The following is a 14,918-nucleotide window of genomic DNA, read 5'->3' on the forward strand; positions in this document are numbered from 1 at the left end:
CGGAGACGTCACATATACTTTAAACACGACTTTGCTGTACCTACTCGTAAACACGTTGTACAGGTGTGATGGCGTTAAAGTATTAATTTATAACTGCAATATTTTTATTACAGTTTGAACTTCGGACATGTTCTCACTGACTGATAAACTGTGTTGTATAATGTTAACCTTTGGGGTGTGGGGGCATGTTTTATTTTGTTTTACTTTTTAACCATTTACCTACTGGTTTTATTTATGATGTAAATTTTAAACAGGTATTTTATCAAAACTGTTAACGTACCTAATCAGTAACTTGTCTTCTCAGTTTTAAAAGTCCAATATCTTATGACTAGGAAGGTATCATTAGCGAAATATTATAACATGCAATAACTTTAAGTTGCTTATACACAGAACATGGGACCATAAGCTGGTTATACACCGAATATTGTTTTCTTGTAGCGATGCTTACTTCGAGCAACGCCGGCTTCCGACATGTCGGAAGGGAGGAGCTCAAGCGATATCTTACCGTACAAATCATTCTGCCATTTTTTGCGGGGGGAAACGTGCACACAGTCACACTTTTCACTCATTACATACAAGATCCAATCTGTAATGACGACACAAATATGTACATAGAAAATGACACACGTTAAAGACAAATCTTGCAAACCTCGATCTCTTTTTGTGTACAGATGAGTGACTACACACTACACGCATCGCCATAGGTACAGTTGTACCTATGCTTCGGTAGAGGGGAAATAGTACGAATGCCGTCTCCCTTCCCGGTGTTGCTCGAAGGATGCTTACCTTACGTTTTATTTAGAAATCACAAAGTGCATGTAGAATGCCCTCTGATGAGTCTGATGCCACCAATACCGTTACTGATACCAAAAAGCTAGTTCAAAGCTGTCTTTGATGTCTAATTAACAAATATTTACATAGAGTTTCCACTAAGCCGAGCTCGTCGAAGCTTACTCTGCACCGAATTTCACAGAACGAAATATGGCAGTGACATCAAACGCTCTTGTTTATAGAAATTTGTTGACAACTCGCCACACCTTGTCATTTCTTGTCCTGTAGTACTAGTACCATGATGAACTCATGTTAAAAATTAAAACTTTATTTTCGTATCAATTAAGTATAACATATGGGTCTCTATTGTTTCCCATAAAGTTTTAAGTCATAATTTAGTTTTTCTCAGAGACGCGTAGCTTTTCAGGATTGCCATAAAACAAAACTATCTATAGGACAACCTTACGAAAGTCCTGAAAACTTAACGGTTTCAGAATTATGACTAATGATAATCTGACAGTCATTAGTCATTACATTATGACTTTCATTAATTATGTCAAACAGGATCCGATAATATATTAATTCTTTAATGGTGCGCTTTATAACCTTGTAGATAATTGAGTCTAAAAGATTCGTTGAGTTCCCTAATAATTTAATATCGCGTGCTGGTGGCGCATATTGGAGGGCAGCACGCTATTTCATACAACATACAATTCGACAGTATATACAATTTCGTAACGACGTTTGATACGAATCACTGTAAAAAGTTCAGGAGGGAAAGAAAAGTTACTGTATTAGTATTAGTACCCCATTATGCCTTATATTTTTTATTACTAGAAATACTTGTAAATATATAGGTTGTTATTATGTGTATATTAGTAACAGGTAATAGGTATACATACTCGTATCTACAGTCCTACATATATATGTATTGTTTTGTATATCATTAAGGTAGACATACCTACTTAAAAATAGACATAGACATATTTATTCTTTTAAAAATTAAGTACTTATATATCGGATTTTACAGTGATATTAATATTAGGTTACATTTATAATAATCCTTGTATATTTCTTTGTACCGCGCTGGTTGCCCAATAAAGTTGAAACTTTATATTATCTTTTGTTTGTTTTGCGAAGGAGAGCGGTCACGCATGATCACAGTGCGGTACCTGAGTGATACCTACTTAGTATACATTTTACGATGACATTTCTTTGATAGTGCAGTAAGTAGCATGTGGAAATGAATTTCCGCCGCCTACAGTAGGCCCGCGGTGCGCCGGCTACTGTTCTGTTTTGATTCCCGAGAGCGGTCGGGCCGTCAGACGAGCGCGCGGGCCAGTAAAGCGCTAGCTACCGGTGAGAGAACGCGTTGTCGTCGCGATTTCTCTTTAGTTTTCCGCGCGCTTTCATCGACTTTACAGAGTTGATACTTAAAAAAATTAACTCATCAAGAAAATCATATTGAAATAAAAGAATATTTATTCAGTAGTGAAAAAAAAACTTGGATTATGCTGAAAACGAATAACAATTGAAGTACTGAAAAAATTAAGGGTTTAAGTTGGTGTAAAAACAATTAGAAATGATGATGGCCAGTGCGAAGTTGGTGCGGGAGTGCAGCTCGGACCTGAGCTCCGACGTGCGCTCGCTGTCCATGTCGTCTACGGAGGAGCAGGACTCCACCACCACGGAGTCCGAGTTTTCTGAGGAGGAGAAGGAGTATGAGCTGGATGACCTACAAATCCTTAAAACCATAGGTAATTTTTTGTTTTACATTTTTCCATGTTGACTTTCAGGCTAAATTTTCTGTATGTTCCTTTGGCGGTATTGTTTAAAAAAACTGTACTATTTTGTTTAACCCTTTTCCAGGCCGCACCAAACTACAAGGTTTTTCCAAAAAATGCAAATAATTATATTAAAATTTATGCAGCTTTGATGATTCATTTAATGACAATTAATTTTTCCCGAAAGACTAATCGAGTATGAACCCTAAATAGGATTCCTAAGGTTGAAATTCTATTGGTGAGTATGTGGTCGCTAGGTGCACTATATCTGGAAAAGGGTTAACGTAACGTTTACTTTAGGATTCAACGTTACTTGTTGCGCCAAAATCCAGTCGAACTTAAATATGTGTTGGATTTATGTGGTTTTATCCTAATCGGCATTTATAGCTTTTTTTGAAATTTAAATTAATTTATAAAATTTAATAGGGGTCATCCATATATTAGGTACGTCACACGATTTTCAATTTTTTTTTGAATCCCTCCCCCTCCTTGTCACACCTGGTCACATTTGGCAATGCCCTCCTTCTCCCCTTATTGTGACGTCACATATTTGGCAATTTTGTTTTCAACGAAATCGGCTGTTCGAATTAGGTATTATATTTCCCCCCTTGTCAACACATGTCATATGTTTTTGACCCCTTCCCTTAAACGTGTGGTGTACCTAATTAATGGATGACCCCTAATCCTCAACCGTTACGTAAAATCTGGATCTCTGAGTGGATTCTATGGTCTCTTGAACTCATGATACATATCTAAACGAAATAGAAATCGGTGGAGATCTTCAACATTTTATAGATAAACACGTAATGGGTTTTTACCTGTGAATCATGTATTTATATAGGTATCTGCTGTCAAAAACAGTCGTGTCTCTGGATTGATAAGGAGGCATAGAATTATTATCATATATTTTTTTTTATAAATTCAATCGCTATGTATGGATGATGTTGGTTGTCTAAGTTCATATAAAAGTTAGTGGGCATGTTCCATAAGTTGCAACAGAGAAAGCCCGTCTTACTACACGTGCGCAAATGACCGGAGTCATTGAAAGCCTGCATGGAAAGCTCCTCACAATTACCTACCGTGACTTAACGTTGACAGACTGTTAGTTAAAGACGAACACTAATAAACATTACTGATTTCAATGGACTACGTTAATAATGTTTGCAACATCCGGTGCCGTAGAAAGTATGCAACTCTAGCCGGGCGACTAGGAGTAACATCCTAATTAATAATCAAAACATTGCGATTTGGGTATGCATAAAACTTGTTCTTTTCGTCGAGTTAAATGAACTAGATATTAAGAAACATTTTGGAAAAGTACTGGATAGTAAAAGAACAGTTTTTGTTCGTGTTTGTTGCATTTTGGACTCTTTGTATAGGTAATGCGGTTGTTCTGTGCTAATCTAAGCGTGGACCATATACCTCATCCGCGTAATCAAACCTAGAGAGTATAACCGTATCACAAAGTTTGATTCGAAGGTCTACATAATGACGGTATTTTTCTTAGAATTAATGTTTTCAACACAAACATTCACTGCGGCAGCAATCTAAACCATAAAGTTTCAAGGACGATGCAATTAAGAAGTAAAGTTATTCATACTTGACCATGTAAACTTATGAGTAATGCTGAATCAGGGTTAGTTACGTAGAGTTTCGTATCTTCGCCTGGATTTTGACACTTTTCACAAAAAATCTCTCAAATTTAAAAGCATTTTAATCCGTTAAGACGAAAAAACGTTTTTTAGTACTCCTAACTATCAGTATACACCACTAAAACTTAGAATTTCATTGCTTAAGTTGGTAATAAATGGCCCTAAAGGCAATAGGCGATGTTTGGGTATCTTTCCCAATCTTCGCCTATGGCACGCCTTGCCGCTAATACTTACTTTTCTGTGACTTGCACATGTTAAGTCGTATCTCCTTGGAATGTGCTAATATACTATGAACCTTAACTACACCAGACTAGGCATATTTTTAAAAAACGGGGTAGTAGGCGAAGTTTGGTAACAGTCTGAAGTTGTTTTCATACATTTTCTATAATGAAGCTAGGGCTGCCAAAAATTAACCAACATACCAAATAAAGGGGAGTAATGGTTTATAAGTTAAAAAAAGTAATTATTTTTAGCAAAATTGTTTGATTGTTGCAAAATTGTTGTTATTATCGTTATTGACATCAAATCAACCTTATTTACACAAAGTGAGACATAAAAATACCTATTTGGTACCTACTCAACATCGGTAAGAGTAGAAATAAACATTTGCATATAGCGTAAACCAAAATAACCAAACATAAGAAAATATTTAAATTTGGAAACAAGTAATGTCACCCACCAATGAATTTGTCAACCCTAGGGGTAGGCGAAATTTGGCAACAAGATGGACGCAAAGTACCCTCACCAACGTTTTATCCAATTGTGGCTTCTAAACGTAAGCTAGCCATTAAATAATAGTTTCATATGAAAAAGAAATAGTTATAGGATATAATCATGTAAAAAGTTTAACATTACCGGGTCCGTATTACCGTTTAAAACTGAAGTTAAAACACTGGTTTAAAAAAACGTGTGGTCGGTGTCACGAAAAAACCTCCCTAAAGGTCAACTGTGTGAAGTTAGCCGCAGATTGTTCGAAGAATGTTGACACCCGTAAAAAATACTTTGTATTTAGCAGTTTTATGTAAGGCTTACATTAGAAACATTTTGTTAATGGCAACTTATGTCAAACTAGGCGAAAATAGGTAGCGCAGGCAAAGATACGAAACTCTACGGTACTAAAATTATGCTACTAAGGTTTTTCGTCGAGACGTCCCCGTAAAGTATACATAGCACATAGGGGCTGTCCATAAATTACGTCATCGATTTTTGACGATTTTGGACCCCCCCCCCCCTATAATCATCCAAAAATCATGCTTCAAATGACCCCATTTCCTCCTACTTCATGCTACCGTCATCCGATGTCCAGACCCCCCCCCCCTAATTTGAAATGACGTAATTTATGAATAGCCCCATAGCGCTGTCTCAACAGGTGGGGCGACCGTGAATACCTATACCTAGCTACTCGGAGATTTGGCTACAAAATGCGCTATCTTCCCAATATCCAATCACACTAAAAACAGATTATACCTGACTAGTGATAATCGAAATTTATCTACTTAATAATATAGTTATTACCATAGTAGAGGCATGATTTCTAGGATAAAATATGTTTTTAAATCTGTACTAGTAGTAGTTTTTGCATTTAAATATCATAGGTACATACATCCTCACAAATTCTCGTTCATGATATTATTACGTAGTATTAATGTACCTTTTACCTACTACAGCCAATATGTTTCTCAGTAATAAAGTAGCATTCCTAAATAACATTCAACCCAATAATATTGGCCCTGCAAATGTTATTTGTTTGCGTAATAACGAAAATTGTTTATTAGTATTATCATCGAGCGCATAAACTCGATGCAATTGGAAGGCACGAGGTCTAATCAACCTCTCGACCTAGTTTTGCGGGGCAGATATGGGCCAAGGGCGATCGACCTGCACAAGTAGGATAAAAGGCCCCGTGACATTTCGCTCTAGTTTTGAACATTCGTCCTTCGGAATAACGCCCCGGTAAATTCGCAATGGTACAATTTATTGTTATGATACTGTAAAGGTACCGGTACGTACCTATCTGGTCCCGTGACTTAGGTAATTACCTATGGCCCTCTTGGGTTATCGCATACCTTAACCAACGATGTGCAAACATATTTAAACTGTGTTTAAGCATTTTATGATTTTTATGCAATATTTTTCTTGCATTTCATTCTATGAAAACCATCGCTTATTTACCTATATAGCAAAAAAAAATTAAAATTAAGTATAATTATAGGTACCTTAAAGTCACAGGTACGGCATAAAATGTATTGCAATAGTTACGAAAACGTGATGCTTAATTTGGATACAGATTGGCGAAAGTCGCTCCAAAATTACAAATAAAGATCCGAATCGGAGCAGGTTTGTCCATTCATTTGGTTGGAAGACACGCCTTTAGGTACTTTTATGTGCAATTATAGTTGCGTGGAGTTTCGCAGTTAAACCCTATAAGAAATAAATGAGTGATCGTAAGTGTACACTTGCACAGGTAGTCCATAGTCGGCTCAGGTACATAGTGAGTGACACCGGCTTTGGCTGTCTAGAATTATTGTGAAGGTGAAACAGAGCACAAATCGTCTCGCAGTTAGAATACAGATCTAGTTTGTGTATTATATTCACTCGACGCTCTAGTTACAGCAGTAATGACTGCAACACGACGGCGCGGGCCCAAGCTAATATTAGGTTCCGCTGACAGAACGCACAATTAGGAGTCCTTGAGACCAGTTATTAAGGAAAAGTCACTTGCTTTGCAAATTCCTCATAGGAGAAAAGCAAAATATACATTTAATTAATGTGTAAAGTTAACGCACGCGAACGATTGTGTATTGTCACGCTCGATTAGAAACAGATATGTGGGTCAGTGTGTCGTGGCAAATAGAGTACCTAAGGAGTTGTAGGTAACCGGCAAATATTCATTAAGTTTAGTAAATGAATTTTATCACTAGGCCGATAGGTACCACTTTGTTATCTTACACTTTCGAGGCGAGTGCTTTGATTACCCCGCGAGATAATTCAGATAATGCAATTGGTGTCTGTTGGTTCACAATTATTTGTAGAGCACAAATTCTACTTCTATTCGGTTATTTACGACGTAGTTGTCCTTCTAAATAGGTATATGAGATAAACTAAAGTTCTTGGATAAACATTGAAACTTCATGCGTGAGACGTTATTTAGGATTTGTGTTGTTTATGCCAAAGTCATAAAATTATCCTTGCTCTATTAAACAGGTGCCACTGCGACTACGTTGCACCGATCTGCTATTAGGTACCTAATGTTTAATTTATATGACTGTATGGATCAATAAAACATTAAGTAACTGTCCGAGTAATGTTCACTCGTTCGAAAAAAAAGAAAGCAATACTCATTCTTGAAACGAATTTCAGCACGAGCCAAAGAAGCTGATAAGACAAACTTGTTTACAGATTGTTCTGTGCCACCGTGCATGAAACATAAAAAATACACTTCTGATTTGCACGTGTAGTTACAGCCGCTCATAAGGCTAGAGAAATAAGAGGAAATCCTTAATGAGATCTTTTTGAGAGAAATTTATTTCTCACAATGACTATGCAGTCAAATTAAGATAAGAGGTAAAAGACAATGCGGTGCGAGCGAGTCGCTCCGGCCCGGCGCGCCGGCGTCCAGACGGAACAGGGTCACGCGCATCACGCCGCTTGAGTAACTTTATGACTCTCACTGAGGGGCAAGACAATTGCACAAATATTTTATGAGATTATGTGCCCTTAAAATAGGTTTGCAAGCGATAAGTTATGGGTAGGTACTTGATCCTATTCTTGGGCATTATATGCAATAAACCGAACGTTAGATTTATGGTGTTATCCATAAATGTCTGTCAAATTTAACAAACCGTTGATAATCGTTTGTTTCTATCCGGCATTTTGACATTTCTGTTTGTTAGATAGAGCCATATGTAACAGAAGTTTGCTAAGCTTTATGAATAAGGGGATAATTCATATGTTTGTTAATATAGGTTTGTACTTTGTACTGAGTTTTTAGTTGCATTTTAGTATATCAACTCCTTGGCTTTAATCCTCAGTCGTAATCTTCGATTTTCATTACTTTTGCAGCCTTATGCGGTTGTCAGTGACGGGTAGGTAATGCGAATGAGTGACGGACTCGAGGGCTATCAACGCCGATCAAAGCATGTTTAATTTTAAATCATCGCTTATAGTGGAGTGTGCTCAAGCCATAAAAAGGTCAAATACGGCGTTCACTGAATAAGAGATTTCCTTTGGTAGAATCAATCTTTGTGTTCCTAAAATGTATTTAAGAAGTGGAGCCACCCAGATTTTTGATGCAGGTGGGGGGTGGGGGGTTTTTAAGGGTCGGTGACGTCTGAGGTTAATATTTTTTTAAGTATAGGTTCTATGTCAAGTTTAGTATCATTTTCAACTAAATCAAAGATGTAGACATAGATTTCATCTAAATCGGTTCAGCCGTTATTGATTTCCCATACAATCTTACACCTTCCTTTTCACTTCTGAAAGATTTTTTTTTAATAAAAAGTATCCTATGTTCTTCCCCGGGACTCAAAATATCTCTATACCAAATTTTATCTAAATCGGTTCAGCGGTTATTGGATCCCCATACAAATTTCCACCTCCCTTTTCACACCCTTAAGTTATGTTATTCCCTGGGACTGAAACTATCTCTGTACCAAATTTGAACTAAATTGGTTTAGCGGTTATAGGCGTGAAGAGGAATTAAAAAAAAAGTATTTTTTTCATATTTTATGTATTTTTACTTCGGAATAGTGTCATTATGATATCATAAATGAATTCGGCATCCCCGATTTATACGAAAACGATACCAAACTTGGCCTAGTAGCTTAAATGACATAGATATCAAGATCAAGTTGAGAGCCCTCAAATTTGCAGGTCAATGTGCACAAATGATACCACTGTTTGGCCAGTGATGTTCATGTCGATATTTTCAAAAAAGTTTGAATTAGAGATTATCGCGAGAATTCACCGCTAGGGGCGCTACTGTTGCGCGGTCAGTTAAAATGTATCTTTAAATAATTTAAATTATTTTACAAATGTTATTTGGTATTTCGAAAATTGTGCAATTTTATAGTAATAGTGACAAGGATAGGATATTGGATAAACATATTGTAATTAAATAAATATAGTTGGTCAAGCAGATCTTGTCAGTAGAAAAAGGCGGCAAATTTGAAAAAGGTAGGCGCGAAGGGATATCGTCTCATAGAAATTTTTAATTTCGCTCCTTTTTCTACTGACAAGATTTGCTTGGCCATCTATATTTTAATATTTATTTTGTTTTATTTGTTAGGAAAGCTTACAGTTAGAGTAACAAATTTTAGGTGATAACATAGAAACAGTGATTTTGACTCAAAATACAAAAATAAGGCCTGCCCAGATGGGCAAATATTTCGTACAATGTGATTAATTTCTCATTTAATTTGTGTGGTGTGGACGCAAAAAATTAATCGTCTCGCTGATCCCTATTGCCTCGATTGTAAAGACCAGTCCCTAAACTGGACATTCAAGTTGTCAATTAGGTCAGAATTTAAATAATTATGGATCAATCTCATCTACCGGCGACATGTATAAAATTAAATCACCAATTTTAGATTTATTGCGACAACAGAGCTCTTGAAATAAACAACTTGCCCCCAAACTGCATAGTAACATTGAAATTTGTCAGTTTCGCATCCGCACCGCAAATCAGGAGATTTGATCGGTAACGTCATAATCTTACAATCGAATCAACCACTTTCCTCGTCACATTCATATACCTAAATCGAAATCGTTTGTGACCCCTTTATAAAATAATTATGACATGGGTAGTAAGTGCAATATTTTACTTATCGATATCATTTTATCGACATATACCGTGTCTATTTTTTCTTTGCTATTCCTGGTATCATTTTATATGTCAAACTCATGTCAATTTAGTTCGCGAGTTTCTGGAGGCGACTTTAGTTAAAAAACTATCGGTGCCATTAAATTTTCGCTGTATTTTGTTTACGTGTATGTTAAACTTTAAATTTCTTTATTTCTCTATGCTTTCTTTTCACCTTTTTCACCCAAATTGGGAGACCCGGGGGAAATCCTCTTTTACAACACCAAATCACGGGATGTGATTTGCTCGTAAATTAAATGGCTGAAGAGCATACGATTAGTAACTATTGATAAGGAATTATTATCATTTATTTGTAGTTATTTAATTTGATTACTTACACTGTTTTGTTACACAGATTTATAACGCATGTAAGTGACAGATTACTAATAAGCTAATTTCAGAGCAAAATGGAGGAAACGCAGAGGGTCTGTATTTTCTGTATGTGCACCGGTGCACAAAGCATGAGCACGCAATAAGGAACTACAGTTTTACTATTCAACAGATGAACAATAAACGTGCATTTGACAATGTTAAGTTTCTTAAGGTATAAGAGAATTCGTCTTCGCAAGTCGTTTGTTTTCATTTAGACGCGTGAAATTGATTTAGTGCGTAGCCATTAGGTATACTCAGCAAACTTACATAATGCCAAGGAGCACTTCCACGCTTTACGCGATCCGTCTACTCCGCAGTCGACATCAACTTTCTCTGATTAGTACACCAGTGACATTGAATATAGCTTCGGAATATAGCCAATTTATAATGTAAAACGGTAGAAAATTATACCTACCTACGAAATATTATTAGCATGTAATAATGGCATTTGTATGTGGGGACATGTCGGTAATAAAAACTAAATAAAAAAAATGCCTGACATAGTTAAAGCCATTTGGCACGAGGTTTTATATATTACAATATAAAATTTTTATATTAAATGAGTACCTAAAACATATAGAGTATACCTAACAATTTTAAGAGAGCATCGTAATTGCTATCGGAACAGGTTTGATCTTTGTTTCTTGGATTTGAAATTGGCGTTGTAATCGATTATCAATCGTTGCGTAAGACTACATAATTGAAGAACTCGGCCGTATGCGCGCGGTGACGGAAAAGAGAAATGTTTGGGACAGACACTTGAAAGCGAAGACAGGCCACGCCGGCGGAAATTTGTATTGCATTAAATTTCTCACACTTCCATAAAAGAAATATGCTTTCCATTCGATTTCATAATGTTTGATTCTCTTTTAGTGTGATTTTTATATTATGAGTGTTACCTATATGTATATGTAAAAAAAACCCTTGATTTTACAGCTTTATGGCATCAGTAGCTATAGGACATTTATAAAAACCAAACTATTTTCATAGCATGATCAATAGGATGGGGTCGAGTATCCACTTACTGGCATACATATTGACGATAATGAGGTTGACTTGTGCGAACCCAAAATAGCCAATAAAATATAAAAGAGTTCCCCCTTCCGGCAAATTTAGGCGACCTACATACGGTCCCACGTGGGTAAACGCCCACACTTCTGAGAAAATGCTCGTCATCTTTTTAATGTTATATAAATTAACAAGAGAATTACAGCGACGCGCGTTTTATGTAGCTATATTTTTGTAATTTTCATTGTACAACGCCACGACGATATGTTTTTGCCAACGGCTATCAAAAATTCATGTCTTAATTAATCAAGATGGGAAAATGCAACTGTATTCAGTGCTTATATTCAGTACTGTACCTATCGGCGGAATCGGCAGATACACTTAGATAAATTGTAATAAGATGTACCTACTTATGTACTTATTTCACTACGCATTTTTTACTAGTAGGTAATACTGAAATTAAATGTAAAACTACAAGAATAATAAAAACAGAAGGTAATACTTATAGTACAATTGCAATTTTATTTTTCTTGTTATTAATATTTTATTTTTCAATATTATTTTCTTTCCACGTTGACATTTACGATCAATAGGTATATGCATTTGAAGACATATCGTGGCTAAAGTATTTTTCCAGAAGCATGTGTATAAAGTGGATATGTTTTATTGTAGACATTATTTATACACCTTAGGTAAACTATGTCACCACGGAACTTTAAAATGATTCACTAAATATAGTAAGAATAAGAATAGAATAAGAATACTTTATTGAGAAAATCTTATTGCTAATGTTACATTATGCGTGAACTATAGTGGGTAAGTACATGGAAGTAATAAATAAACAATTTATTGATTAACATAATTTTACTGTTCATTTATCAAAAGATGACTGTTATAGCGGCACCAGCGCAATGGCGGATGTATTTTTCTTGGAACGATTTTAGTATGAGCGTGGATCTGACGTACGAGTACGATATGGTACCTCTCATGTTCAAAATTAACAGATACCAAAATAATCATATTCAAATCAAAGCGATGATGACATTTTAGCAATAACATAAAAAATTGCATTAGAAATTCAGTAGCGCTGTCCAATTTTTAAATTGACACTACATTACCATAACGAAAGTTAAGAAGATGGGTAGAAACTAGAATTGCAAGGTTTGCAAAATGTGTACCGTTTTTTTAAGTCTTTGAGTTCGAACTAGTTTTAAAACAATGAAATGCCATTGCAATGCCTGAATAAGCAGATTATTTTTACCATTATTAAACTCTTTGCTTACTTATTACCAGTTAATTGACCATTCATGAACCTTATTGCATATCTGCCAATGTGTTACTGTTAATTATCGAATGTGTTAACGTATCAAATAAACCCGAAAAACAGTAATTATTAGCATCTATATGTAGGTACGAAGTACTCCCGTTTTAATTTTCTAACAAGGATTGTAGTTTTATATTAAATTTAAGTAAATTAACGGAGACAGCTACATTCTAAATGGCACTGGAGAAGCACTAACGACTTCGTCGTGACATAGCCGGTGCCTCGATAATTCTTTCGTCGAAGCCATAATAATACAGGTCATTCTTGGATAGGTTTTCAGAATAAAGATTGAGTGGGAGGAAAACTGATATATTTAACATTGTTATGAGTGATTTGCGTAGCGGCCAACACGTGCTCGGCGCGGGTCCGGTGCAGAGAACTCTAGGGAAGTCTTACCAGTGTAAACAGGGATTTTGTTTTATTCAAGATTACGTCATAACACTAATAACCGTTTATACTAGCAATAACATCCAGAGATTATCATAACAGCCTTCTATTTATGTTATTTATAAGCTATTCGAAGTTTTGTAAATTTAGGAACGTGTGCAGCAATAGAGGCAATCTAGCCTTATTTTTAATAAAGAGTAGTTAATTTAGATTATCTATATAATTTGAAAGATGAAAGCAGGTGGAAGAAACACATTTATTAATAGGCTTAGATACTCGTAGTACTATGTACGAAACAGAATATGCGCGAATATTCTAGCCTGGCACTTGCCCTTAGTGTAGGTAGCGAAAAATCACCAGCTGCTAAATAGCGAGTTAGTGAGCCAAAATATAATTAGTACGCACTTTTGGCGATAGGAAACAATCTAATAAACCTCATTTATTCCAGGGCAAAGCAGACTTTAATTCGAGTGTAATGAACTAATGATTCAATCGAACGACAACCTCGAATTGTAAATTGACATACTAAAGTTAATAGACTGTTGAACAGTAGGTATTTGTGATAAAACTTTGGAACTTATGTTTCCGCACAATATATAAATCTTTCGTTGAAGACAGTAAAGAAAGGCACTTATTTACGTACATAAATTACGTGAACAATGCGTGTATCCGATTCCGCTTACGTTTAAGTAGCTGGCGGTGAAACGAAACTCTCCTATTTGTCGGGAAACGCGGTAAAAATGTCTTCTTAAAGAAATGTTCACACCGCACCGGATCTAAGGCTTGCCTGCGTATTGTATAATGTGTATATTATACGTCAATATCTTTGAGTAATTAACTCAGGGAAAAAATAAAGCTCGAAATTAAAATGATTAATCTAGAATTACATTTAGGTAGCGCTTTGTCTTTTCTTATTCTCTTTCTTTCACAGTGATACCATGTAATTACTGTACTTACGTACATTGCAATTGCCATTACATAATTTGTGTAATAAATAAACATTTTAATTGCGAGTAGGTAACATGATGGCATATCCGAAGGACACTATGTGACTCTCTTTTATGTAAATGCTTTCTTTTTTTTATTTGGTATTTCCTTTTAGTAAGGTTTAGGCGGCAATACATAGGTAGGTATAGTATTATAGGTGTAGCCGCTGTAGGCCGCACATGAATATAAATCACCTCGCTACTGTAGACTGATTAAACATTCATTGTTTACCCGCCCGTTATTAGCATATTAGGGACTCACTTGCATACAACTGAGTGCACAGACACATTGGCTAATGTACCTACTCGTATAAATCACAACTTATGTATACTCAATAAAATTGTTTACTCATGGGAAAAGTGGTATCAAGTTATCAACAATCAGCGTGTGAAAGAACCACTTGCATTTTTTCAGAAATGTCTTCGGGTGTGTCATGAACTCTGAAATACACAATTATTTAGTATTAAAATAAGTAATTAACAAATATAAATAATCGCTTTATTTAAACTATTTCAATATTAAATTACTTCATGCGACCCCCATACAACCATTTCCAGTCGCCGTTACGACGCGGTGTTGACACATCTTGTGTCGACACCGTCTGTTTCGGTCACAATTCCAGTCGCAGAGTCGTCGCCGTGTCGACACAGTTACCAGAAATGGGGAAGGGTCGACACATGACACAAAGTGACATAAAGTGTGGTCGCCGTGTGCACACATTGTTTCGGGTTTGCGACTACTTTATGCCAAAATCATTCGTTCATTCGTTCATT

At 35.9% G+C, this 14,918-nt stretch overlaps 1 protein-coding gene across 1 annotated transcript in view; it reads left to right on the top strand.

Annotated features, from left to right (window-relative positions):
• Window positions 1–2,136: 2,136 nt before the first annotated feature.
• Window positions 2,137–14,918, top strand: part of LOC134790803 (cAMP-dependent protein kinase catalytic subunit 3) — a 48,908-nt gene continuing 36,126 nt past the window's right edge. The window contains exon 1 of the mRNA XM_063761759.1: window positions 2,137–2,528. Coding sequence (XP_063617829.1) covers window positions 2,354–2,528 — 175 coding nt within the window. The 5' untranslated portion in view covers window positions 2,137–2,353. The remainder of the gene's footprint in view (window positions 2,529–14,918) is intronic.

The sequence above is a fragment of the Cydia splendana genome, chromosome 5 (genome assembly GCF_910591565.1).
Source record: "Cydia splendana chromosome 5, ilCydSple1.2, whole genome shotgun sequence".
Lineage (NCBI taxonomy): Eukaryota > Metazoa > Arthropoda > Insecta > Lepidoptera > Tortricidae > Cydia > Cydia splendana.